At 37.0% G+C, this 26,621-nt stretch overlaps 1 protein-coding gene across 2 annotated transcripts in view; it reads left to right on the forward strand.

Moving 5' to 3' along the window:
• Window positions 1–26,621, forward strand: part of IMMP1L (inner mitochondrial membrane peptidase subunit 1) — a 37,312-nt gene that overhangs the window by 5,289 nt on the left and 5,402 nt on the right. For both annotated transcript variants that reach the window (XM_074149338.1, XM_074149337.1), the window contains 3 exons: window positions 11,408–11,545; window positions 12,337–12,425; window positions 13,429–13,555. In XM_074149338.1, the coding sequence (XP_074005439.1) occupies window positions 11,441–11,545; window positions 12,337–12,425; window positions 13,429–13,555 (321 nt within the window). In that variant the 5' untranslated portion in view covers window positions 11,408–11,440. The remainder of the gene's footprint in view (window positions 1–11,407; window positions 11,546–12,336; window positions 12,426–13,428; window positions 13,556–26,621) is intronic.

The raw sequence follows: 26,621 nt of genomic DNA on the forward strand, positions 1-26,621 counted from the left end.
ACCCAACAACTAGAAAAGGAGTATTATTTGTATTATGGCTTTTGATATTCTGTAATGTTTTCCATGCTAGATTCCATGTCCATATAAACTTTACGTCAGGATTAAAAACTAGAAGTTGAGACATTGATTCTAGCCTTTTCAGATGCTTAACAACCACAAATCTATTTTGTGTGGAATACAAATGGCTGTCTTCAAAGAATAAAACAGTTTGTCACTTCAGCACCTCAGTGGAAGAGGTGAAGACTAAACTTTGTGTTTCAACTGGAAAAACATAGTTTAAACGCTTTGATATTTTCAGTCCTCATTTTTGTCTTCCAGTTGTTTCTGATTCCACATATTTCATTAAGTAGTCATTTCTAAAGCCAGGTAAATAATGTATGTAATTATGATTTATGGAAAGGAAAGGTTGATAGCTGTGACTTTTTAAAATGTAATTTATGTTAGTGCAGTTTATGCAAAAGTACAAAATAAATTGTATTACCTGTGCATTTAGAGCTTAAGATTCACTGAATATCTGTAAAAATGTGTATCACTGAAATTAATTTATAGTTGCTCTAGCATTTTTTCCTGCTATGGTGGTATTAAAAAGGTTAAGAATTAGCACATTTTAGATTTCAGGAGTGTGTTATGTTTTCTGCTAAGTTGTTAGGGCTTTTAGTCTTCAAATTCTCCAAATAACCATATTATTTCTATTACAAATCTACAGTATCAGCAGATGCTGAAATACGGGCAACGTTTGCTCCTTACCTATATTGTGGGATTTTATAGAAAGTGCTCTTCTTTTGGATTTAGCTATTTTTGGTCCCTCATATCTGCAATATTGTGGACCTGAAACCTGAGAAATGCTCTGCCAAAGCACTTGAGGCCTACGGATGGCCAGAAGAGATTTAACCAATCACCTTCAGAATACTTTTAAAATTGTAGCTCATGTCTGCTTGCTGAGATATGTTTTTAAGGAGTTTTCATAATAGAAATTTTTCCCTCTCTTCTAATGTTAGTCAAAACCAAACAATGTTTCAACAAGAAGTACTTCTGCAGTAGTTTCTGAATTTAAAAGTAAACAAAATATGGGTCATAAGTCTTCTAGTTGCACAAACCCACCTGTGTGACCTACCCTGTTAAACAAAGGAAATGTTATTGTTAACTATTCTTATGCTTACAGGTAACTTCTGACTACTGTGCTGAAGAGTAGAATCTGTATTGCTGATGTTGTTTTTCTGATTAGCTTTCAGCAACCAGCTGTGGCATCTGTTGGAGTAATGACAGGCCTGCTAGGTGAGATTAGAAGGTTCCTGCTTTGGGGTAGAACGATGAACTGACAGTTAATTGAAAATAAATCTCAACACCTCTATGATCCCAAATATGAGATTCTTTGCTAATATGCTTACATGTATGGATGTAACTTCTTGTTGAGTCCCACAAAATTGTAACCTCAGCTGTCCAGTGTAGTGGCTCATGATGTGTTCTGATCATGGTGGCTTCCATAGGTACTCCAGGCAAGTGGGTTAATGCCAGCTTGGTTATTCAGCCACCACCAGTGTGGAAGTAACTTCAGATAGCGTAGGATCCTCTAACAAGCTGTTTTTCCCCTCTTATTGCCCATTCTGTCTTAGATCTATGAACTACTTAATCCTTAGTCTTAGACATGCAGAAGAGCAGTGGTTGAACTGAAATGTCTGTAGGTGTGTTACAAGGGGTGAGATGTGCTGATTCATTTAGCACTGTGCATGGTGGTACAGTTACTTGCCCAGCTCGGGGTGATGTTAATTCTGGCTCTCCCAAGTAGTGATGTCGCTTGGCGGCTTCACAAAAGCATACAACTCTTGGGCTTCACTGAGGACAAGGTACAGCAGTCATAGATGTAATCAACATTCAGATGTACTCGATGGACTTCCATCTTGTTTCACAGCATCATGACCATCCATAGTGTGGAGGATGAACCAAGATTGTGCTGCCGTAAGTAATTCTGTAGAGCTCTGTAACTATACCTTTTCTGAGCACAGAGATAGCAGGGTTTTTTTGCTTCTCAAAAGACATGACTTTTAAGAACTTGTTTAGAATGGTAAATAATAGGTCATTGAGAAGTAGATGAAGAAAAGAGGCAATTTGGACTTTTAAGTAGGCAAAAATTAAAATACAGATTTTTTTCAGTGTGAAGTATAAATTAGGTAAAACACAAGCAAGCAATCTAGTAAAACCCACTTTAAATATAAAAAGCCAGATCCATTACTGGCTACTTAAGAAAACTTGTTCCAAATTTGGAATGATACTGTGGTGAAAAAAAGCAGTAAACACTGACTATCTTGCTTTTTTGTAGCCAAGCTGTATTTTAGAAAACTTTCAGTATTCTTTTTCTCAATGGATTCAGCTGCTTCCATCTCCTATGCTGAGCCTGCCAATTCCGTGCCAAAACTGCTGAAATTCCGTTTCGGGAGCCAGTATGTAGGAGTAGGGCTGCCTCCTTTGTGCCGCTGTGTTTGAGAATCACCTTTGTGATTCTGAAGTTGCTGTCTTAAGCTGAGTATTTCATGCATTGAAGTTTGTGTTGACTCGAGTTAGCTTTTGCTAGCTTAGATATTAGCGCTGTGATGGTAGCTGGAAAAGTAATTTTATTGTTAAAACCTTTTTATTATATGAATTTCATAAGAATATGAAAAAACTTTGGAAATATGAATGTATTGTAAGAAAGTACTTGAGTTGCATGGCTGCTACCATTTTGTTTTCCCGCAGGTACTATTTTGCATTTGTGTGAGATTACACACATAAGAGGAAAACTTAATATTTAAAATTGTAGAAACTGAAATGGGTTGAGGGGAAACTGAAATATCAAGGTCATAGAAATAACAATACTGTGGTAACTATAGAATAAATGCTGCAACTAAGGTTATACAATAATATTATTTGTATAATCTTATTTCTTAAAATACTGTATTGTAAATGGGACAGACTTAAGTTTATGGTTGCTAGTGTAAATGTGAGCTTCACTAATTGTTTCAAGGTGCTATCTTTTATAGAAAATAATGTCTTATTCATTGCAATGTAGGACTCCTTCTGGAGGAGGTAATTTTTAGTCTTAAAACTCGCATGTACTAATATCTTTTCAGTTTCCATGTTTTCATTATTTCTGTGGATTAGAGCTGTCTTTGTGTCCCTTTCAAGGGAAGAAAGGTAATTGAGCTACCTTTTAAATAAATTTCTATGTTTCTGAGAAAGCTGTTGCACACTCTTGGAGCTGCCGGTTTCCACCATTTCTCTTTATCAGCTCTGCTTCCATTGGTCCAAGAAGTGTGAAGCCGTGTTTGGTCTTGATGTTCTCATGCTCTTGTCAAGCCCTGGTGATGTTTTAATAGAATTTCTAACATTTCTGGCATAAAAGATCTAAAACTCACAAACATTAAATTGTAGGAAGATCATCAGTCTTTTCAGCATGTACACAGTATTTGTGAAAGAAGCTGTATGAGCAGTCACTGGTTTTCCTTTTAAAAAGGCAGTGTATTAGGAAAAAAAGGGCAAGCCAAATTAGTAAACTTAGATGAAATAAAATCTCATTACTTGTTAAAAACTTAAACAGTTTTTAAGTAATTCAGGCAGGCAGGTGTGATAATAATGAAATTATACAGTGATTGTTTCTGTACTATTTTTCTGTTTTACAGGTACTTGTGTCCTTGTTTGAAATTTGGATTTGGGGTGGCTAATCTGTGGTAAAATAAGCCATGTAGGCCCTTTTTGGTAATCTGTGGTATCAGTGATGATGCAGTTTGTGGGGCTGGAGTGTGCTCAGCGTCTTACATGTACTCTGCACCTCAGCATATAATCATTTGCTAATTTTGAGAAAGGCACCTCTACTTATTTGATTCACTAAATAGTCAGTTTTCTCACTTATTATTGTGTCAGCTGTATCTTTTACTTTAAACCATTAAATTAAATAATAGTTTATGCTGGCTTTTTATTTTATTTCATGCATTTAAAACCTGGAACTTGGATAAAAAGATAGTTTCAGAATAAATTCAGTATATTATTTATGAGTGGAGCAACACATTAGCATTGAGTTCACAATAGATCATATCGCTTTTATTCCATCTTACAAGCTTAGCAGCACAAACAGAATAATCAACATATTATTTGGCTGTCATCTGCTGAACAGAAACCAGAGATCACAAGGAGGTTTTCCCTAGCTGCAGTGATGGCCTTTTTGTTCCAAGCCCCCATCTGGGAGGGCCATGGTGTGTTATCATATGGAACGCGGGGTTTTCTGTAATCTGCTTAGCTGCACTGCAGTTTGAATCTTTATTCCATGTTTGTGTAATTTATAATTTTAATGAGACCATGGCTCTTGTGGGCTTTGAAATATATTAAAAGCTCTTTTGTGCATATGCTTTTGTTCTTGCTTAATAGGCTCAGTGTATTTAAAACTGATGAATTTTTATTCATGGATTTGGATGTCTGGGGATTAACTTAGACTGAATATCATTGCACTAATCTATTGATGTTTGGAACTTTTTTTTTAATACTTGTATCTGTAAGTGGAGAAGAACTTACAGAACTTCTGTTTTATACATAAAACAGCTCAGAATAATAACATTTTATTAAGCAATGAGAAAAAGTACTGATTACAGTTTATTTTTACTGCATAAACTAAAATGAAATACAACTTCGTGCTGTGAAAGAGTAAGTAGTTGAATCCATGTTCATGTGTGTATTTAGAAGTTCATAACTAAAAAACAATTTGGGAAAGCCATCAAAATTTTTGTAGAATAAGTGACAAGCACTTGATTCTTAAAAAAAAAATCACATTTTTCTTCAGGTAACTTGTAAATACTGAGATCACTTTTGTCTGACTCTGTTTCATCTCTGTTTTCTAACACATTTTTTAATGCAGAGTATGCATAAGATATTTCATTAGAAGATGATGCTCATAACTGGGAAGTAGTGATGAAGAACATACAGAAACATTCTTTGTTATATTTTCTGACAGTGCTAAAACTGGTCTTGTTTTTTGTTTTTGTATTTTTCAAATGTTTAATAATGGCTTTGATTTACTATTTGTGTTAAGATCTCGTACTGTGTGATTTCTGTGTTCATAAACCACTGGAGTACTCTTCAACAATGACATTCTAATCTGAGACTAACTGGGGATGAGATTAAGACACTTGCGTTTCTTTCTAAATGGTGTTGCTGATGGTGTACACTAATAGGTTGCTTTGCTTTATGTAGAGGATTTTTTGTGGCATTTTTGTTGGGCTTGGTTTCTTTTTTACTAACAAACAATCCTCTTTGTAATGACAAATATTTTAAGTAAATAGCCTTTTTACTTGTCAGTAGATAGGGGAATTATTTACCCTTCTTCTGTTCACTGCTTTGTAGGATTTCCAAAAATACCTGCATACTCCTAGAAGGTGTGTCAACACTGGGAAGTGCAGGGGACATGTGAGCCATGGACAACTCTAATTTCTGTAGAGTTGTAGATTTTGAAGTGCCTAATGTGAAAATTTGACTTGTAACTCTGTCTTAGTTAATTAAAATTAATTTTAAATGTTTACATGTCTGTCTCAAAGTGATTTTTTTTTTTTTTAAATGAAAATAAAGGCATATAGCTCAGAATATAGTTCTTTGACCCTTTTCACATAGACACGGTGTACTTCTCAGTCACCGGGAAAGTGGCTGTGCTGTCTGTCAGACCTTTGGTGTTTGTCCTAACTTAGACATTGTTACAGGAAACTGTTAAATGAATATTTCAGCATCTCTGAGGCTCAAACTTGCCATGTATGACCATGCCTTTGCCCAGCTATTTAGATTCCACTGTTCAGCAAAGATGAGTGTACAGAGCTGCAGAGGAAGATCGGAGCCCTGGAATGCATCTGGCCATTAATGCAGCGTTTTATACAGGGTTGTGGGATTGTTAGGAGTTCCTTCCCAAAGGTAAATAGAACCAATGAGAACTACTGGAAATCTGTTTTCAAAAATTGCTCATTCTTGTGTAGGTAGTCTCTAGTTGTTTAACACCAGAGGATTGCATTACGTGAATTTATGTTTACAGCTTTGAGCTGCTTTTCAGCTTGAGATCAGTAGATGAAGGAGCACTTGTTGGAGACAAACTGTCACAGCCTAGTAGAGATAATGTGGAAAAATAGTATTCTCTTCCGGAATATCACCAAGCTTTCAGATTTGCCAGACTGAATCCAGTGTTTCTTCTAAAGAAAACCAACACTAGAAATAAAAATTAAGTTCTGCTCGACTCCCTGCATCGAAAGACGTTTTGAAAATTGTTCCTTGTTTGGCTTTAGATGTTTGGAATCCTAAGATTATAATTAGAATATTTTAAACATTTTATATTAAGTTGTATCTGATATGGGAAGAATATTTCCTGATAAACATCATATTCACCCTTCGCTATTCTAGCGCATGTAACATTAGTTTCAAGCATGAGTTTTGAAAGAATCGTTTAATATAAATAACAGCTCAAACTAAGTATCTAAATAGCCTACTGAGTGTGCAGGGTTTTTTTGTTTTGGATTTTTTTAAAGTAATAATCTCAGAGAAACTCTTTGGGGAAAGAGATCATGCAAGTTATGGGATTGTTGTGTGAAGAAAGGTGGCCTGTTAGAAGCAGAGAATGTTGGGAGAGGAGTTTCTGTTAGCTGAGGAAAAACTGATAAGCTATCACTAAATAGTCAGTGAAAACTCAGAATTAGGAAACATTGCATGAAGCAAATGTGACTGGAATTTTTTATTATAGAGAAAAATCTATTTAACATCAAGTCCAATAATTTATTTAGCAACAATTTCATTGGCTGTGACTTTGATTTTCCCGTATCTAAAATTTTGGCACCGTGTGTTAAACTGTCTTACACAATGCCATTGGTTATCTGGAAATGATAAATCTGCTCATTGATTTCCTAATTTTATTATGTACACAGTTAATTGTAATCCAAGATTACAGCAAATAAGATGTTAATTTCTAGACAACCTATGTACATTTGCCTCCGAGTGTGATTGTTAAGAGAAGCAAAGAATACAAAGAATACCATTTGTGCTATCCTCACAGGAGCTGTCAATAAAAGATGTAATAGGGGATTTAGGAATCTGGAAATGGCCAACTAATTTATGTGAATCTATTTTATTTCAGCCAGAAAGACCAAGCTCTGTTTCGTCTGCACTGCATATTGCAGAGCACAGGCTGTCTATAGAAAACCAGGCGGCTGCATATGGATAGTCCCTTGATATCATTCACTTGCTGTGTAATCTTATTATGCAAAGTTCTAATCTTCAACTAGAATGAATGCCTCTGGGTCAGAATATAGTCATATCAGGGTTTTTGAGGTCATGTTTTGTGATCCTTAGCTTATTCTTCTAAGTAGGGCTGGGATTTAAAGAGTATTCCCCAGACACTAGCAGAGATAGACGGCAAAACCTGCTGCCTTTTTGGAAGACAAGACCAACATGAGGTCCCTGGTAGGATTAAACTTGATTTGTAGCTGTAGGATTTTTTAACAGATGTATTATTGGACAGGGAATAGGGGGCCACCAGCACAGCGAAATTGGATCACGATTGGCATTCTCAGGGAGTCCGCTGGCTGCTAAAACAGCAGCTGCATGTGGATTTGACTTCTTTCAGGTGAAGCGACTTCCAGTCATTTGGAAAGGATGGGATGAAAAGGAACCTTGGTGATAATTTTGATGTCTGCAAGATTTAGTACCAATGTAATGGGATTATCGGTAACACCTTCACTGCAGAAAAAGCCACCTGGCGCTATAACTGGCAGCAACTGAGAACTAATCCTTTCCCATCTCTTGGATGTCATTCATGAGGCTCAAAGTGATTTCTGCCCTGCTAGCTGTGATTAATTTTATAAACAAACAAACAACAAAAAAAATCAAATGATGAAGGCATAAGCTTTGTAAGGAAAAGGGAACAGAAAATCATAGTAATTACATTTTGCATTTTATTTGCTGCAGGGGATAAACTATACAGTTCCTGTAAGATAACCATATTGTATTCTACGTGATAAATATGGATGTGTAACCTTTTTTAATCAATGTCTGTGTTTGATATAAAAACAATGTCTATTTCAGTATAAAATTTTCAGCTACCTACTATATGATAGTAGGTGGTACCTGGAAGTAATTACAACAGGTTTATGCCGTTAGTTCTGTGATAAGGATGTTTATACAACAGATCCATTAAGTTTTCAAGGGGCCTGTGACTTAAATAATTTGTTTTATTGTGCTTAATGGTCTTACCCTGTACCTGGTGGAGTTGCCTGCTAACAGCACTTTGTATTAAAATTAATTGTGTGATGTGGAAAAACGTTCAGCTATTTACCTTCTTGTGATCAAGAATATGGCATTGTTTTTATAATGTACTGATAAATAGTTTTCTGAGGAAACAATTATATTTTGCTGATGATAGACAATTGTAAAATAAATATTCTGTAGGGTTTTTTTAATAAACTAGAGTTGGGGGGTTTTGACTTGACCTAGTCTTACTACAACCATTTGCTTATTAACTAGAAGTTGTTACTTAAAACTACAGGGAAGCTTTCAGGATTGTAGTTATTCTGCGGAATGAATATTAGATGTCTAAAGATAGACCTTAATTTTAAAAACAAAACTCCCAGTCCTCTGAAATTACCTTGCTAAATTCAAATTGTGTATAATCTAGGTACCGTATATATGCCTTAATTTGAATTAAACTTTCTTGAGTAGTAATAAAAAGCCTTATATAAGAGCTAAGAATTTTTTTCTTCATTATCATGAACATCTGATAACCCAGAGCATTTAAAAAAATGCCATTGTGCCACATTTATAAACTGAGACTGGTGAAATCCATGTCTCGGGGGTTAAGAATTTATTTCAAGAGAACTGGGAACAAAATTTGAGATGGCTTCACTCATGTTCTATACCATGACAGCTCTAGCAATAGGTAAAACTCATTCTGAACCCCGTGTTTCTTTGAACGATTTACAAATCCCTCCTAATTCGGAGTTATTCAGAGACATCAGGGAGAAATGTATGTGTTCACTGTAACTCTTGGGAAGTACAGGAGAGTCCAACAGGAAATCATTTGCAATCAATTTGAAACTTATGTTCAGAGACATATAGCATTTGTTTGTAGTTTCATTATAAAAAATTATTCTAGTTAGTCATCAAGCTGTTGGCATGACAGGTTTGCATTTTCTCTTTATGACATTACCATTCCATTTGGCGCAATCAGCAATATCTGCCTACTCTGGTCAATGTAATGCAATGTTTATACAGTTCCTTTTTACCTGTAATATCCACAGGTGCCTGAATTCTATACAGTCTTAATATAGTAATATAACATTTCTGAATAGTATGGATCTGAAATACAGGATGGTTGTGCAGTATGAGAAGCAATGTGAGGCTGCCTTTCTAGCAGGTGCTGTTAAGAAGTATTGATGTTGTACTTTTCTCAAAAGATAGTTGTAGTCATTAATTCACACTAGCTGTGCGACTCTAATCAATCTGCTGTCACTCCGTCTTCCTTTTATCACCTGTAACACATTCCTGGGCTCACAGTGTTTCTGGCCCTGAGAATAAGGAGTTGGTCTAAGCTTTTCATGGGTTGAGAAAACCACTTTTCTGGCTCTCCAGAATAAATTCTGCCGAAAGTGCATGTAGCTTACAGTGAAGCTGTTTAAATTTCTACAGGGTGTGCTGGGCACTGCGCATGCTAATGAAACAATTCAAGACTTTTCTGTTTTCTGTTGTATTTTGGTTCATTACTGTGAAACTCATTAGCTAATATTAAGGAGGATGAATCACAGATTGGTTTAAGTGGATTTATTCTGGAGATAATCTGTGTAATAAAAAAAAAAGGCAAGTATATCTTTTTTGGAACAAGGAGATGAGCTTGGTAGAGAACAATTTCCCCAAGAATGGCCATCCTTTTTTCTTATAAAGATAAATACAAAGAACAGAAGCCACTTCTGACTGTATTCAGGCAAAATTTCCAATAGCTTCTAGAGACAGTTGTGCAAGTAAAGCTATGTGCTTTTAAATTCCTGCATTTAAATAGCAAAACGTCATGAAATATAGAAGGAGAGGTCTTTACTTCATTATTAAGTTGGGCATATTGTACAAGCAGCCTTTTTTTTTTTTTTTTTTTTAGATTTACTGCATTTGTTTAACAAGCGATATTGACCCATCTTAGTAAATGATGGAAATCTTGCTGTGGTTTTAATTCATGATAAACCTGAGACTGAGTTTAAGGGAGACAGGCATCTTGCAGAGTGTAGAACTTGCTTCGGTTACTTCAGTATGTGTGTTTCCTACTTCCTTAAATAGAAATATTCTTAAAAATTGGGGTAAGGAAACATTTCAGTTAGATTAGCATTGCAGGAATTACATCTAATCATCAGAGTTTGACTTAAATATTTGGGGGAGAGAGTCAGAAGACATTTACGGTCTAATGTGCTGCAGAACTTATGCCACTGTACTGTCGCTGAGAACAGAAAGACCTAATGACTTACTTCTATATGCAAGTGTTTTAGTAATGAAAGTCTAGTCAAAGGAAAGCTCTGCAAATCCTTCAGAATTCCTTTTAACAACTGTATCCTTTTTCTAGCATAGTCTTACTTAGGCAAGCTGTTCGGGACTCTTTTATCCTTAATTTTGTCTAGTTCTTCAAGCCTTTTTTCATTTGATTGATTTGTCAGGTCGCTTTTAAAGTTTTGGTTGGCTACTTGATTACTTCAGTTTTCTGTGAATGTAATTTCAGTTGTGAAATACCCTCAAATCACTTCAAATCACTGCTGTTGAGTGTTCAGTTTTAAATACTTGTGCTTGAAAGAAAAACAGTGATCTAAGTTGAACTGTCTTCACGCGATTAGAACAATTCTGTGAAGTGTGATTTAATAACTGGATCTGAATTACAATATGTGGTCCAGTCAGGAAGTCAAAGTCTGCATTTAAAGGTACGATTACAGCTTTCCGGCTTCCATTCAGCCAAACTTAGTGGAGGGGAGGATGTTCTCATAACTATTGCAGCTATTCGGGCATGCGGCAGGTAAGCCTGTCTGCCGTCTTGAGTAAAAAAAGCCCAGCTGAGTCAGCAGAGAGCACTGACACCATTCTCTCCCAATAATTTCTCTAGTTTGGCAAAGCATTTTATTTTGTTTCAGCTCTTACTCAACCGAATCTCCCTAACAAGCTGGTGAGAGGGGTCCATTGTCTGTACACGTGGAAGGGTCTGCATAGTAAATAAAAAACTTGTTGATGGCATCTTCTCAGATATGTCTGATTATTTGTTGGGCTTATTCACTGGGTTGTTTTTTTTTTGTCTTATTTTAAATATTGACCATCGTTTCGTTAGATACAGAAGATAGTTTTGTAAATGTTAGGTTGTTTGTTATCAAATGAATGATATGCTTCTGTTTTGCTGTAGTCTAGAACCAGCTGAACGACGTAACACCGTACCATGCTTCGCAATGGCTTAGGAAAAACCTTTCGATTTCTTGGGTATACTGTGCAATATGGCTGCATAGCGCATTGTGCCTTTGAGTACCTTGGAGGAATTGTTGTGGTAACTTTTTCATTTTCATGACATTTAAAAGAAAATAAAACTGTAATACTAAAATTGTTATATGTGATAATGCCAATATTTCAAGTGTCTTCATTTTTTTTAAAAGCTTTTTCAAAGTGTGTTTAGTAAATGCATATTTTTTTGAAGGCAGGTCCAGCCTTTATGACAGTTATTTCTACTTTAGGTATTCTATTTTTTGCCATGTTACTGCTTGAGGCATCACTAAAGCAAATGGGAAACTGTGATTAAGCGTTTTGCAGAGAGTAAGTTTTTTTCAGAAAGACTGGGGTCACTAATAATGCCATAGAAAATGCTCATTTCCAACTTTGGGCAGATTTGTGGATGTTATATGCTGCCTCCTCGCCAGGTTCTAAACCTAGCAGATACTGCTGCTGGGTATAGTGGATTTTAGCTGGGAGCTGCTCTTGCAGCTTCTGTGATGCTTCACTTGCAGAGGCTGAAGAAAGGAGTAAGCTGGCAGAGCTCTGAGTGCTGCTTCAAATAATTTCCTGCAGATTTGGTGCTGAAATGAATCTGCTGGGGCTTGTAGCAGCTTACGCAGCTCAGGACCGATTCTGAGCGAATACGGGGCTGTAACAGGGTTTGAGGCACTCTGGAGGCTGTCCTCACCTTTTAATTGCATCAAATGTTCTTTGGAGGACCTCACTTTTTCAGTTTTCTTTACATTACATCTTTTCTAATTTATTAGCAAATAGTTTGAATATTAATGTATTTTAGATAAAAGTAATTGGAAATAGTAATTTTTTTTCTCATTTATTTTTAATTTGCAGTGTTCTGGACCTTCAATGGAACCAACCATTCAAAATTCTGATATTGTCTTTTCGGAGAACCTTAGCCGCCACTTTTATTGCATTCGAAAGTATGCTCCTTTGTTGGGACTAGATTTTACATTCCGTTTGCCAGAGCTTGTCAGAAACCACATTCCATCTGTCCTTTAGTTTTCATATAATCTTCCACTTCTAAATTGTAATTTTTCATAGATCTCCTCTTAGTGTGTCTCATGGAAGTTAATCAGCACATGTAGCCCATCAAACAACTTGTCAGAATTCGTTCAGGATATAGTCTATGTCACTTTTACAGCTTTATCCAAAAAATGGAAAAAATCCCTTTTTTTTTTTTCCTAAAACAGTTTTATTGTGTGAATGTAACTTCTCTCTAAGCATTTTGTTTTACTTGCAGACCAAGCTGTAGGTATTTCTGGGCTCAGATAGGTTATTAGGAAAGTGACCAAAGGGTATAAGAACCGTTTGTGAAATGTCATTTTATTATTGTCTTGTAGAGCACCGTAGGCTCAAGGCTCTCGCCCGTTTTGTTGTAGCTTGTGTCACTGTACAAGCTAATGTGTATAATCAGGAGGCAAAAGTAATATAAGGTCTTGCAAACTCAGACATTTGAAGTTTCACTGGAAGGATGACATTTGGACAGTAACACTTAGGAACACAGAATCTGTTCTATTCCATGTGTCTGTAGCAACAAGACCAAGTTAAATGGTATCCATTTAATTGGTAATTAAAATTTCACTGAATTTCACTGAATTTTTTTTAGAGTTGGAAGGGACCATAAAGATCATCTAGTCCAACTCCCCTGCCGAAGCAGGATTGCCCAGAGCATGTACTCTTAAATGTGCCCTTAACTTTATAAAAGGTCTAGATAACAAAGAATCTCTCCATATGGACTTAAGAGACGTGTGTAAAATTATACCCCGAGTAAAACTGAAGAAACCAAAATTGTAGACAAGAAGGAAGTATCTTTAATGTACATGAATATTTTTGGAGTATGCACATTGATGTATGTGTATTCAGCCAAATAGTTTATATTTAGAGTTCTTCTGTTTGTTTTTGTTTCTGTTTTTTTCCTCTCAGAGGAGATATTGTAATTGTGAAAAGCCCAAATGACCCCAAATCAAATATCTGTAAAAGAGTAATTGGCTTGGAAGGGGATAAAGTCTGCACAAGCAACCCTTCAGATTTCCTTAAGAATCACAGCTATGTAAGTATTAGAGTTTCTTGCTTTGTAAATCAATGATTACTTAAGTTGTCCTGGTAGTCTGTACGGGATTTGCAATATTTGAGTATCATCATAAATCATAAAGTACGATGTTCATAAATTATTCTTTATTCTTGTATATGTGCAGTAAAATGTTGTAATTTGTAAACTCTGTTTATGGCAAGCTGTCTTTCTCACTGTCTTTTGTCTCTGTAGGAAATGTAGGCAAATGATATTTTTGCTCTGCCCTTTGCTTAGGTCTTCTTCCCCGAAAGAATGCTCTAACATTCTCTATATAAAGTGCAGTACAGGTGGCAGACCCAAGGGCTTGGTCTTAAGGCAAAATTGTTTCTGTATTTTAAACATGAAGAAGTGAAAATTTTGCCTCCGGAACAGCTTCGAGGATTTAGCTTTCAAAACTACACTTTACTATAATTTTGTATTTCTATATTTCAATGTAACAATCTTTTAATTTTTCTGAGTATGGCTGGAAAAATAGTAATTTTCCTAACTTCTCCAAAAAGTCAAGTAATGATGAAGTAAAAAGGAAAAAATATTCTTACTGCTCACTTGTCCTTGTGCACACAGACTTAACAGAAGTTTGGAAAGATTTCTTACAAAATGTTTTCAGCAACTTCTTTTTAGGCTATCACTAGAAAAGTAATCAGCAATCATGATCACAGAAAAATGGGTTTTTTTTCCCAAAAGCATGTTTGACCATTACCTCTGTTCAGCACCTTGCAGAGACAACACGTTTTGCACAGGTGTTTTGAATCTTAAAGATATTCTGTTGCCTTTTCATATCTGCGTCACCCTCACAATTACCGTACGAATAAGATAGTTATCTGGCCCATAGCTAAAGTCCTTTGCTGTGAAGGTAGAGAATTTTATGGAACACTCCTTGCAGCCAGCTAGAGTTTGTGATGGATAAATCCTTTAAGAGTTTAAGCTGCCATAAAGACAGCCAACTTCACCGGGATGCCTTCACGTACCATTGCTTCATTTGTATTAAGCAGCTGAAGTGGAGTCTGTCCTTATTGAAAACAGTGGCAAAATTCTTGTCAACGTTGTTTAACCAAGGGGAAAAAAGACAACTGACACCCTCCCAAAAAATCCCCGCCTTTCTTACCAAGATGAAGGAATGTTTTAGCTTTTATGGGAGTAGTAATTTTGGGGGAAATATAAATTGCCCAGAGCAGAACGACCTTACCTGGAAACCTGAATTCTGTGTGCACTGATGGAAAATGCAAACGGAGCTTCTCTGAGCATCTTGTTCTTTGCTTGAGTCTTGAAAAGGAAGTTCAGGAAAGGTTTGTACTTACCAGGATGGAAACCCTGAGGTGATCAAATGAATATGCAGCAGAGCAATTTCTGCTCTAGGTGTAAGATTTCTTGTCATCAATTTTAATATGAAACGTAAGGAGAATGAGAGGGTGAGGAATGCAGAGTTCATTTCCTGTTTTTCTGTGTATGTTTTTCATAAAGGCTAATGTGTGGAAATACAGCAAAGTGAGGTGCAGGCTTTCTCAGTTCTTACATAATAACCTGTATCTAAGGGCAGAAATGACCTAAAAGGAAATGCTCTCATTTGTTAGTGCCTATCTGCTTTCCTCCTATCTTTAGTGGTCGTTGAAGAGGTAGATCTTTCCATCTGTTAAGGAGACACTTCCTTTACAGAGAGTATATTCTCAACACAGATACCTGCACTTTATGCTCATAACTACCTTGGATTATTCACCAAGTAAAGTATTCTTGTTGGGGAGGGAAAAAAGTGATATGTATCTGTGTTTTAGGTAATTGTCTAATAAGATTCTCTGTTTTAGTGAACCACTGTGCTACGCACTTTTCCTCTTAATTCAAACACAAAATTCTTCAAATCCTATAGCAGCAGCAGATGTACAGAGAACTGGCTGTTTGTTTTGTTGATACCTCCTTGAGAAGAATTAACCTGAGTTGGGTTTTTGAAAAAAGAAAAGATTGTTGAAACTCTGAGGAAAGGCCTTGGCTAGGATCCCAAATGTCCAGAAGTGCTGCCTGGGGTGTCTAGCTGCCAGAGAAAGGTACAATTGCAGGCACTCTCTAAGTGAGCAAAGCCGAGAAATTGTCACCAGTTTTGTTGTTTATATCAGGCTGCTAATTGCCTTTTAAAAAATGAGAAATCTCCGAGTGATACTTGAATGCAGTGACTCCAAAGGCTGTGGGGTCAGAGGATTATTTGTGTTAATTACAGTGAACTGCTCAGCTTTCCGTGGCTAACTTGTCTCCTGGTTTGGGGGGTGACAGCGGATAGCTGCTGTCACGTTCGCAAACTTATTACAAGTGCAGTAAATGCAAAGTATCAGATGCCAGAAATAGCATTGAATTAGGTATTTGAACCTCTGCTTCATTCTTGGCTGGTGTTTGCCAGCTAATGGTTAGGTATTTGGAGTTAGCCAGTTCCTGGAGATGTCAGATTAATGGCAGTATGACATACCTAAAGCAGCTGAGGGTGAAACCACCTCTAAGCAGCTGCTTCTGTTGTCATCCTGAGGGTCACCAAGAATCCTTCTAGTCACGTTAGGAATTGTGCTTAGTCTGCATCGACTGGGTCAGTGTTAGTGTTGGCGTATTTTACAGATTTCAAGCTAGGGATTTTTGTGCTTAGAAGCACTCTCCTACGTGGTTCTTACTATGAAGCCTAAGAGAATGCTGAAGTCAGATCCTGCTTCCAATCCTGTTTCATTCATGAATATACTTCTCCAGATGGTTTATACATCTATAGACAGGAGAATGCAGAACTCTGTTTACAATCTGCTCTGTAAAATTACACAGATGAGATACTTTATTGCTGCAAACAACCAAGTAGATACCTGCAGATTAAAAAACAAAACAACAAACCTTCCAAGCTATAATGAAAATGAAAAAAAACCATACATAAGCTGAATAAGTTTTTCTGAAAAGAGATATTTCAATTGACTGGAAATGCGGTATAGCAAAAACTGTCTTTGATGGAATCGTTGTTACAAGCTGATAGAAACTAATCCCACATATCCAATTGATTGCTATAAATTAAGCATGTGCTTAAATTAAAATTTAAGTACAGTAGGAATGTCTTTACTTTGGAGCCTGTATGGTAGATGATGCTTCATATGCTAGAGGTTGGACCTTAACTGCAGAATTATAACACGGGGAATCTTCCTATTTCCGTGAAAAGGATAATGAAATCCCTTTTTTGAGTAAGCTGCTATAGTATTATAAAGTTAGCAAAATGTATTCCTTTCATTGCCTTTTGTCCCAGTTTGAGGTAAAGCAGAATATTTGGTGTGGAATATGAGCATTAGGCTGGCAGTTTTGCTGGGCTTTTTTTTGGTTTTGTGCTCAATGATGGTTTAGATAGATATAAGCAAGTGTATTTACTGTAATAAACCTTTAAGAATGCATAACGTATTTTTACTGGATCAGAAGCAATGTGGTATGAACCCAAAAGTTAAAAAGGTAAACAAATAATTTTTAGTAATGTGGTATTCAGACCTAGTTTCAATTATTAAAAAATATCTTTACTGATTTATTCATTTAACCAAATGATCTAAATTTTATATGATCTAAATAATGAGGGTTAATAAGGAAATTACTGAATCACAGTGAACCCCTGAAATGACCTTTAAAAAAACCACCTGAAAGATAATTTTCATATTCAGGTTTTTATTTCCTGTTTTTAAAAGTCTTAATACAGATCCAGGTTTATAATTCAGATTGAGTATCCTATTGTTATATTTGAATTTGTTTTAATGCCATTTACTTTAGCTTTAATTTCTTTAGTACCATATGTTCTTGTGCTGCAGCTCCTGTTTACAAACTGAAAAAGTGAGGGGTAAGTCATCAGATTAAAACAGCTTGTATGTCATAAACCACCAATATGCTAAGCTTTTGTGTCACTTAAACAAAAGTAGTACCTAATAATGTCACTTAATACAGCTAGAGTCTGTAAATAAGGAACTGCCTTTTGCAAGTCATAGTGATAAAAAGCTGAGATACAAATCCATATCTCAGCAACACTCTGCTGGTAATCAATCACAACACACCACTAATGCTGTGAGACTAGCTGATGGGGGGGAAGTATGTTTACCTTGTGCTAAAATGAGGTTCATTGCGGAGATGGCATCCCTTCATCCTGTGGTTAACTCTAGAGCTAACATAATTCCGAAGATAATGCATCTTACTGTGTTTGCGGACCAGAGAAGTGGTCTTACGCAGCACTGTTAACTCTTAAACAGTCCTTGTCCAACACAGTAAGAATATTATGTGGATACTAAGAATAACGTAATGTTAATGCAAACAACACAATATCTAGTAATTTACTAGACAGATTTTGGATGCACAAGGTCAGACACTGAAGAATGGCTTTGTATTTCAGAGTGCTCAATACCATTGCATAGTCTCATTAAAATATCATAAACAGCAATTAAAGTTCTCAAAACGCTAGTTCTTTTTCCTTTGTCTTTAGTATCTTAAAAGCTAGTTTACACTTATGGTTTAGTATTTCAGTAATCTAAGTTTTAATAGTTGCCAGTCAGGAGAAAGGAAATACCCTCCTCTTTCTTCTCCTTAGCTCTAGTGTTCCAAAGGCTTGAGAGAAAGTTATGCCATAGTTTTAAGCAGCAACTGTGCTAAATATCTGGTGGGAAAGGAGAACTGGTTTGGTGCATTTGTTTAGTTTGCAGATTTGTTCAGTTTGCAGATGCCTCTATATCCCAGTACAGAGAGTTCATGACTAGAGCTAATCTTGAATCTCCTAGGAAATAATTTTAAATTGAAATTCTTATTTGTCAAAAGTAAATTATTCAAGGGAAAAGAAATACAAAGAATTTTATCAATCTACTCCCCAGTATTTCCAGTGTTTCTTGTGCTCAGGTGGGTTGGTCTTTTTACCTTTGCAGTTTTGGTTTTGATTTTTCAAGAACATACGAGTGGGATGACTTGTGACACCAGAGTACTGGTACAGTTCCCCAGAGCTTATCCTCATGTCTGTGAGGCCAGGAAGGTGGGTGGCCAGACACGGACATGCCTGGCCCGTAGCTCAGGCAGGGGCCAGCAGCAAGGGGCCCAGCTTAAACACAGCTCTTGAATGAGCTCCCACCAAGGTCTCTTACGTCTCTTTCTCAAACAGCTTTCTTCCCCACAGTCTGAACCATGAGGAGAGAGCTGCACTGTATCAGCTGGTCTTGGGTGCAGACCAGCTACACCGGGGTTGGGGAGAGAACTGCCCAGGCCCTGACAGGTTGCCCTGGTTCTTCCGTTCAGCCAGCTCACTCCTGAAGGAGAACCATAGAGATATCTCCTCGCTGATTTGAAGAGAAGTTGTTTCAACATCACTCATTTCTGAATGTACAGGTGCTTTTCCTCTGGGGAATACAGTCTTGGCTGTACTGGTCAGATCAGTTTGAACCTTCAAAATTTTATGATTCTATTATTCCTCTGCTCCAAGTTAAGTAGCAACTTCCAGGAAGCTGCTCAGGATGAGGAAACCAACTGCTCAAGGACTCACTGAAGATTGTGAGCACAAGTTTTAGTCTGCCTATATCAGCTTCATGTCTGAAAGAAGGACCCATTTCATTTTTTCCTCCTCTGTACCTACCAGCGTAAGGCCTTCTGACTATCTTAAATGATGAAATGATGCAGAGTTGAGACCTCAGATTGATTAGCAGAGATTCAAGTGATTCCTGATGAAGCTGGCACTTACCCCTGCTCAGAGGATTTATTGGCTGTTGTTCGTACCAGGCTTATTAGCTGGATCACTCTGCACAGGTATGCCTTTTTCCAGGGCATACCAGTGATGGTAAAGGGTTTTGTCTTTTAACCAGTAAGTTCCAGTTGGGATTTAAACCCGTAGGTTTTTTATTCTCAAACCTGTATTTTAGGGTGACCCTGTTACATGATCTGTTTCTGGAGAAGAAAAGAATCAAATCCTTCTTAATGATTGTTGTGAGAAAAGTCTGTGCAAGCTGCTAAGTAATCCTTGCTGGATTTGAAACCAGCACTTCCTTCGATCTTCTATAAACGAAGAAACCTAGTAATAGTCTGGACTGATGAATCCCAGAAATATTCTGAATTTTCTGAATTTTTCTGAATTCTAAATATAGCTAGGGGATTTGTTTTTGAAAGTTTTGGCCTATGAACAGCTATAAAATACAAAAATTTCAAAACTGTAGTGGATTATGAAGCTTAGATAATCTATTTTTCACTACTTTAAGCAAAGTGATTTTGTTTTCAAAAGAAAACCATTGCTTTAATGCAAAGAGAGGCTGTAAAAAGTGTTTTCAAAATCTGGGCATTATTCACAACAGTAATATTTGTTCATAGTTTTTGTTAATTTTAATCTTAACTGATAGTATTTTTAGAAAAGGAATGATGGCTAATAATTTAAATTTAGGGTTGCAGCACGAGATTTTAAAAATTGGATATATATCTTTTCAGGCTGATTCAGATCAGCGTATTGAACAATATGTTCCTGCTCTGAATATTAAATATTTACAGAAATAGAGTAAACAGTGCATGCAAGTGTTTGAATTATTATTTAACACAGTTGGAAACTCTTGCAACATCCAAAAAGTGATACCAAGAGAGCGCATGTCTTTTTGTCATTTGACTGGCATAGCTATTTCTGGTGTGAAAATTCTGTGACCTTTCCCATAAAGCGCTGAGCATGGTGATCGAACCTTTGAAGTTCCAAGTAAGTAAGTTCAGGAACAGCAGTAGCTGCAATACAGAAAGTTTAGAAGGAGCAACAATGGTTAAAAATCCAAACATTGAAATAACCACTGAATGCTTTGACATGTGACTGTAACAGCTTCCCCAAATTTTTATTGAAGAGCAACACTCAACTGGTATGCTTGCACTGTGGACAAAAATGTCCTACAAATTCAAATCTATATTAATGTGTCTTGGTTTCCTTGTAGTGTACGAGTTAACTCCCATTGAAGGTTATGTGATTTTAATATTGGTTAATAATTTCAAAACTTAAAGATAGACAAGTCTTCATATCTTACCTTTCAATAAGTTTTCTATTAAAACAACCGATGACTTTATATAGAGAATGAATTCATAACATAAATATTTCATCACAGTGAATTTAATTTCTGTATAAACCCCTGTGTTTCATTGTCATCTTTTCTCATAGTAATGTGGACCAAGGTCATAATGTATTCTTTTTAATAGGTATATTTAAACAAACTGGGCCAAGTACATTATGTCTTATTCATAAGCAGCTTAAACTGTTCAATAAGTACAGGGAAGATGCTAAACTGTTTGGAAGTACCTATGAATTTAAGGTAAATTCATTCTGCTATATTAAGAAGTATTAAATTCTGGGTAATTCAGCCTTTTAGTGGTACTTAGAAGATGCTGATTTATGATCTGCTGTACCGGTAAGTTCCAGTGTGGTTGCTACCATTCCATGGCTTTTTCCAGCACAAAACAGGAAATGTAAATGCTTATGCTATTTTGAAAATACTGAGCTAATTAATGCGTTTGGGTTTTATATAGATGGCAACCTTACTATGAACAACATTTATGATAAGCCTACAGAAATGGTGCCTACAGCAACTGAATCATTAAAAAAGAGTATCTGTTAAGCATTACTCACTCCTGGTTCGGAATTAATAAATAAAGGATTAAGGAATAGTTATGTGAGACTTTAAGTATAGAGTGATAAAACAAACTCCCGCATTTCTATGGTGTATATTTTATCCTAACTAGATGCAATTTACTTAAATAAGGCAATTTAATCAGTATTTAGTAAATTTGTCATTTGATATCGTAGATTCTTTCATCATATTTCACTTTAATCAAGAAAGGTAACACCTGTGGTTTATTCACAAAAGCTTCTTTTGTTAAATGAACACCCGCAGGCCATGAAGCAATTACATTTGTTGCTTGTACCAAAGTAGGAGGCACTTAAATAGACCTTAGTAGGGATAGATGAGAACTTGCAGACTTTATTCTTTTGTCCAGCACTGAGATTAGTTCTTATCATAGCTCAAGAAGGAAGCCTCTGAACTGAAAAGAAAAGATGGGAATGTTTTAAAGTTCTTCTTAAGTTTGAAACTTGGATATTGCTGGAGGTGATGTGAATACCTGTGACCTTATGAAAGTTCAAACTTCATCTGCTCCCAGCTGATTGTACACGCTGATGTTCTTTGACAAACAGACTGCTTGGAATTCCGAAAGGAGAGATTGCAAGAGATTCTTGTTTATAATTCTCCACTTATTTATTAAAAATAAATGTCTCCATTTTTAATACCTCCACCCCCCAGGCCCCCTGAAATCACAAACGAAAAAAAAACCACACCAAAACAAAAAAAAACCCCAACGCAAACCACAAAAGCCTATTTTCATCTAGTTGGTTTTGCGGGTATATTTGAGGCAGATCATCGAATCTGTTCTATTCGTTTTCTAGTATGCCAGTTGATGCAGCGCAGGCACCTCACCTCTTGGTTTTGAAGTTAGTGAGATTAATCAAAGAACAAAGTTTGGCATCATGTAAAAAGACCAAAAGAATGTAATTCTTTGTTGATTCCCCTTCCGCCCATTTACGTTTTATGCTAGTAAGTATACATCAAATACCTGACCTGTACTTCAGTTTTGCCGCTTTAACTTTACCACTAAGTAAATGACAGCAGCCCTGCAAATTTAGCCAGTTTGTCACAGTGAAAGATGCTTATTTATCATCTGAGCCGAAACAGAGTAAGCTACTGCTGCAAGCTGAGTTGTTCTAAATGATAATCTTGCTCTTCTGGTCTGTCTGCTCCTGCAGTAGAGCCCCCAGAGCCTCGGAGGGGAGAAGGGGTAAGAGTCATGTGTCTGATCCCTCTCCTGTATTCTCATGCATATAAGCTGCACCTCGGATAACCGGTCCTGCCTGAGAACTGCTTTTCCGCGGAAATAAATCCTCAGCTTAATCTGCACAAAACCAGAGGCACAAGGGTTGCTGAGGCAAAGGGAGTCGTCTGCGGACGATCAGAGGCAGCGTGTTTTTGCATGAACCTGCACTGCTGGGGAATTGCTGGTTTTGCATGTGACCCGCTAGTGACTTCTGTGAAAATTCAGCAGTTGGGCTGGTGAGATCTTCACGTGTGAGTTTTAGTCTATATTATGTAGGGGAGAACTGAAATGCTGCCCAGCCTAAGTTAAATGCTTTTGGCACTCTTCTCAATATTTTTTGTATGCACAATCTTGCTGTGTAGTAATGGTAACTGATTTCAGTTGTACTTCTAGGATACAATTAACTTTGGCTAAGAGATCCATGGTCCATGGCCTGTAGATACCAAAAATACAACATTGTGAAATGTCAAGTGAGCGGCTTTGCCATTGCCTTGGGATTTTTGGCAGTAGCAGCCTATCTGTATGCAATTAATATATTCTTACTGCAAATACAAATTTTTAATAGTTAATTTTTTTCTTGGGTTAAAAATGTATCTTGTTCCCAGCTACTGTCCTTGCATAGCTTTGAGGCATTTCAGATAAGGTCCTGGTTCTGCAAAGGTTGATACTCAAAGTTAACTTTATTCAATGTGAGTAATCCCCCTGAAATCAGTGCTGTGGTCTAGAAATAGCTTGGTGCATCAACCCTTGAAGGATTCTGGCTTTAGCCTTTATTTCAAAGAGGTGTAAACATCTTTTTTTTTTTTTTTTTAATTAATGATTATGGCCTGTCACTCGTATTTGGTTTTACATTTTCAGGTAATTCATGCGATTTTTATTGCTTGTCTTAATTCTAGGTTGTAGTGAAGTGCCTAGATGATGGACAGGCACCATACAAAGGTATTACACTGTATTATCTCTAGATGAATCATACTTTGTGACAGTACTCTTAAGAACAAATTTAGAGGTATAGGGTCCTGTCATACCTTCTATGGAGAACTACAAAAGTTACCATAAGTGGGGAATTTCATGATACCGGAATATACTTCCCTGCAAATGTTCTATCTGGAATGCAAACTATGAACATCTTGTCTAGACAAGTAATTATTAGTGGTATTAGAAGTAGTAAGGGATACGCCACAGCTGGCAAAAGCACTTTATTTTTTATACTTTAGGAGCATGGAAGAAAGATGGGAAGACCTAGAACTGTTGGGATATACTTGTGTTATGAGCAGGTCCTTATTGCACATAGTAACAGATGAGCTTCACGTTCTGCCTGTGAAGCAGGGAAATATGAGAAAGCATGGGAACCAGTGAAGTGGAAGGGGAGCTGATAGCGTCTCCTGCATGCAAAACAGTGGCACGTTGCAAGAAGTATCAGGAATAGCGTGGCCAGCGGGAGTAGGGCAGCGATGGTGCCTCTGTACTGGGCACTGGTGAGGCCTCACCTCGAGTGCTGTGTTCAGTTCTGGGCCCCTCACTACAGGAAGGGCATTGAGCTGCTGGAGCGTGTCCAGAGGAGAGCCACCAAGCTGGTGAGGGGTCTAGAGAACAAGTCATAGGAGGAGAGGCTGAGGGAACTGGGCATGTTTAGTTTGGAGAAGAGGAGGCTGAGGGGGGACCTCACTGCCCTCTACAACTCCCTGAAAGGAGGGTGTAGAGAGGTGGGTGTTGGCCTCTTCTCCCAAGTGAAAAATGGCAGGACCAGAGGAAATGGTCTGAAGTTGGGGCAGGGGAGGTTTAGATTAGATATTAGGAAGAATGACTTTACTGAGAGAGTGGTCAGGCACTGGAACAGCCTGCCCAGGGAGGTGGTGGAGTCGCCATCCCTGGAGGTATTTAAGAAACGTGTAGACGTGGCACTTAGGGAATGCTCTAGTGCCCGAGACTGTTGGTTTGTGTCTGTTTGTGGGTGGGTGTGGGGTGTGGTTGTGGGTGTTTGTTTTGTGTGGGTTTGTGGTTTTGGGTTGGTTTTTTTTGGGGGGGGGTGGTCGTGGGTTTTTTTGTGTGTTTTTTTTTTTTTTTTTTTGTGGTTGGACTCGATGATGTCAAAGGTTCCTTCCAACCAAGAAGATTCTGTGATTCTGTGAAGTGATGCTTTTTCAGAAATGTGAAATGTTAATGTGGGTTTGCTTTTTTTATTCCATTAAAAAAAAAAAATCTTCCTTTCATAGTAATTCATGCTTCTCCTTGTTGTGTATTTGCTGAGACAGTCTTTCAAAATGACGGTAGTTTGATGTGTGATTCATAATGCTGGTAGATGCTGGACAGGAGAGCTTGCACCAGAAAGGTGAGAATGCTGCTTTGTGTTGTAATATGCACCTGAAAAATAAACTCTTGTAAGATGTGAATGCTTTAGGTGAGCACACTGCAAATCAGCGAAGATGAACATCCAACTAAACTGACAATTGCTGGTGGACATTCTAAATAGGCTGTATTCCACAGAGTTTTTGAGGAAAATAGGAATGTCAGTACATTCTCAAACAGAGACCTATCACAAACTTATGTCTATGTGTGATGAGATGTATATTCCACACAGGTCATTTGACTCTGAACAGAATTTTTTTTTAAATTATTTATTTTAAATTGACTTCTGGTTGGTTGGTTATTTTCTTTGCAAAGCTGCTTGGGTAGGAGGAGGGCCAAAGCCATCTAGCTGAAACCGACTGGCCTTCCCAGAGAAAGCTCTTCCACGCGTGTGCCAGCAATCTGAAAAGCCTTATCAAATAACAAAGGTGGCAGAGGAGCTGAATATGGAATTCCTGTATTGAAGGACTGGGAGAACAAGAACTAAAGGAGCAGCGGATCAGTCTAAAACAAAGGTGGCAACACTCCTTTATACAGGAGACTGCAGAAGGAGAGAGTATCAGTAGGTTTCAAAAAGGTTTAGACGTATTGCTGGTCTACAACTTCACATATAGATTATAAAATGCCGAGGCAGGGATGTGTGAAATACCAGAGAAATACAGCGGGGTGGTTGGGAGAAGATGGACAGGCTCACATACGCTTTCCATGGTAAATCTCTCCCTTTGCCACCGGCACAGACAAGCTATTGGTTCTTAATGCATAGCTTATACATTTGCCACAGCTCAACAAAGGGACCCCCTGGTACCCTACTCCGGTAACAGGCAGGTGGGAGCATCACCAAGCAGGAGTCTAAAAGCCTTATTCAAAGACAAGGTTCCCAGTAAGTGTTACTTGGCCAGACACCGTTAAGTACCAACAATTACACTTCAAATGCATTTTCCTCAAATGTTTATCTGGGGGACCTGGTTTTATTCTTAATGGTTTACATCCAGACTTTACTACTAGAGTGGTATTTTATTTTGTTTAGTCTATTATCCTTGAATATATGTAGACTATTGTATTTATGAGTCTATGTGGCTTATTTCTAAAACATTAATGTTTATACTGCTAAAACTCTTTAAGTTTCATTTGAAACCGTTGGGGTTTTATTTTGTTTCCTTTTCTTTTTTTCTCTGAATTGTGGGCATAGTAATGTTTCAAGTACGTATTTGATTCTGGAAAAATATATGTTAACTTAAAGTCCACATTAAATATTATCTAGACTGAGAATATGTTGCTACCTTTAAATTTCCAGCCAATTTATTTGGTAACTTGTAAGATCTTATTTATATCTGAAATATTTTTATAGAAACATATCAAAATACTGGAGTATATTTCAAGTGGAAATCTTAGTTTAAGACTTACAGTAGTAACTTTTCATATATGAAAGCTTTATGCTCGTATTTAGGTAACTAATACAGCTATGTTGCTATTTCTCATTTTGTCATTGAGTCAGTCAGTGAATGCCATGAATCTATGGTATGTAATATAGTTAATGCAAAATATATATAGGCAATGAAAGGTCTTTGTCATATAGTATAAGGTCACCATCATTAATTTTCAAATTATAAAAAAGGGATTTGCTGTTTTGTGATCATCATTATTGCAATATAATGTGTTGTGGATTCTGCCTGCACATAGAATGAACTGTGATCTTAATTAGAACTTTGACAAGCCTACTCCGATAAAATGATGAGATTATTCGTAATTGATGTCACAATCAATTACCAGTTAGTTCATCATGAATCTACTAACAGGTCTAGCCTTGGTGCTGGCCCCAGGATGTTGATGAGTGTGTGGCTGCCCTGTTCATGCTGTTACTGCG

This window comes from Numenius arquata, chromosome 6 (assembly GCF_964106895.1).
Source record: "Numenius arquata chromosome 6, bNumArq3.hap1.1, whole genome shotgun sequence".
Lineage (NCBI taxonomy): Eukaryota > Metazoa > Chordata > Aves > Charadriiformes > Scolopacidae > Numenius > Numenius arquata.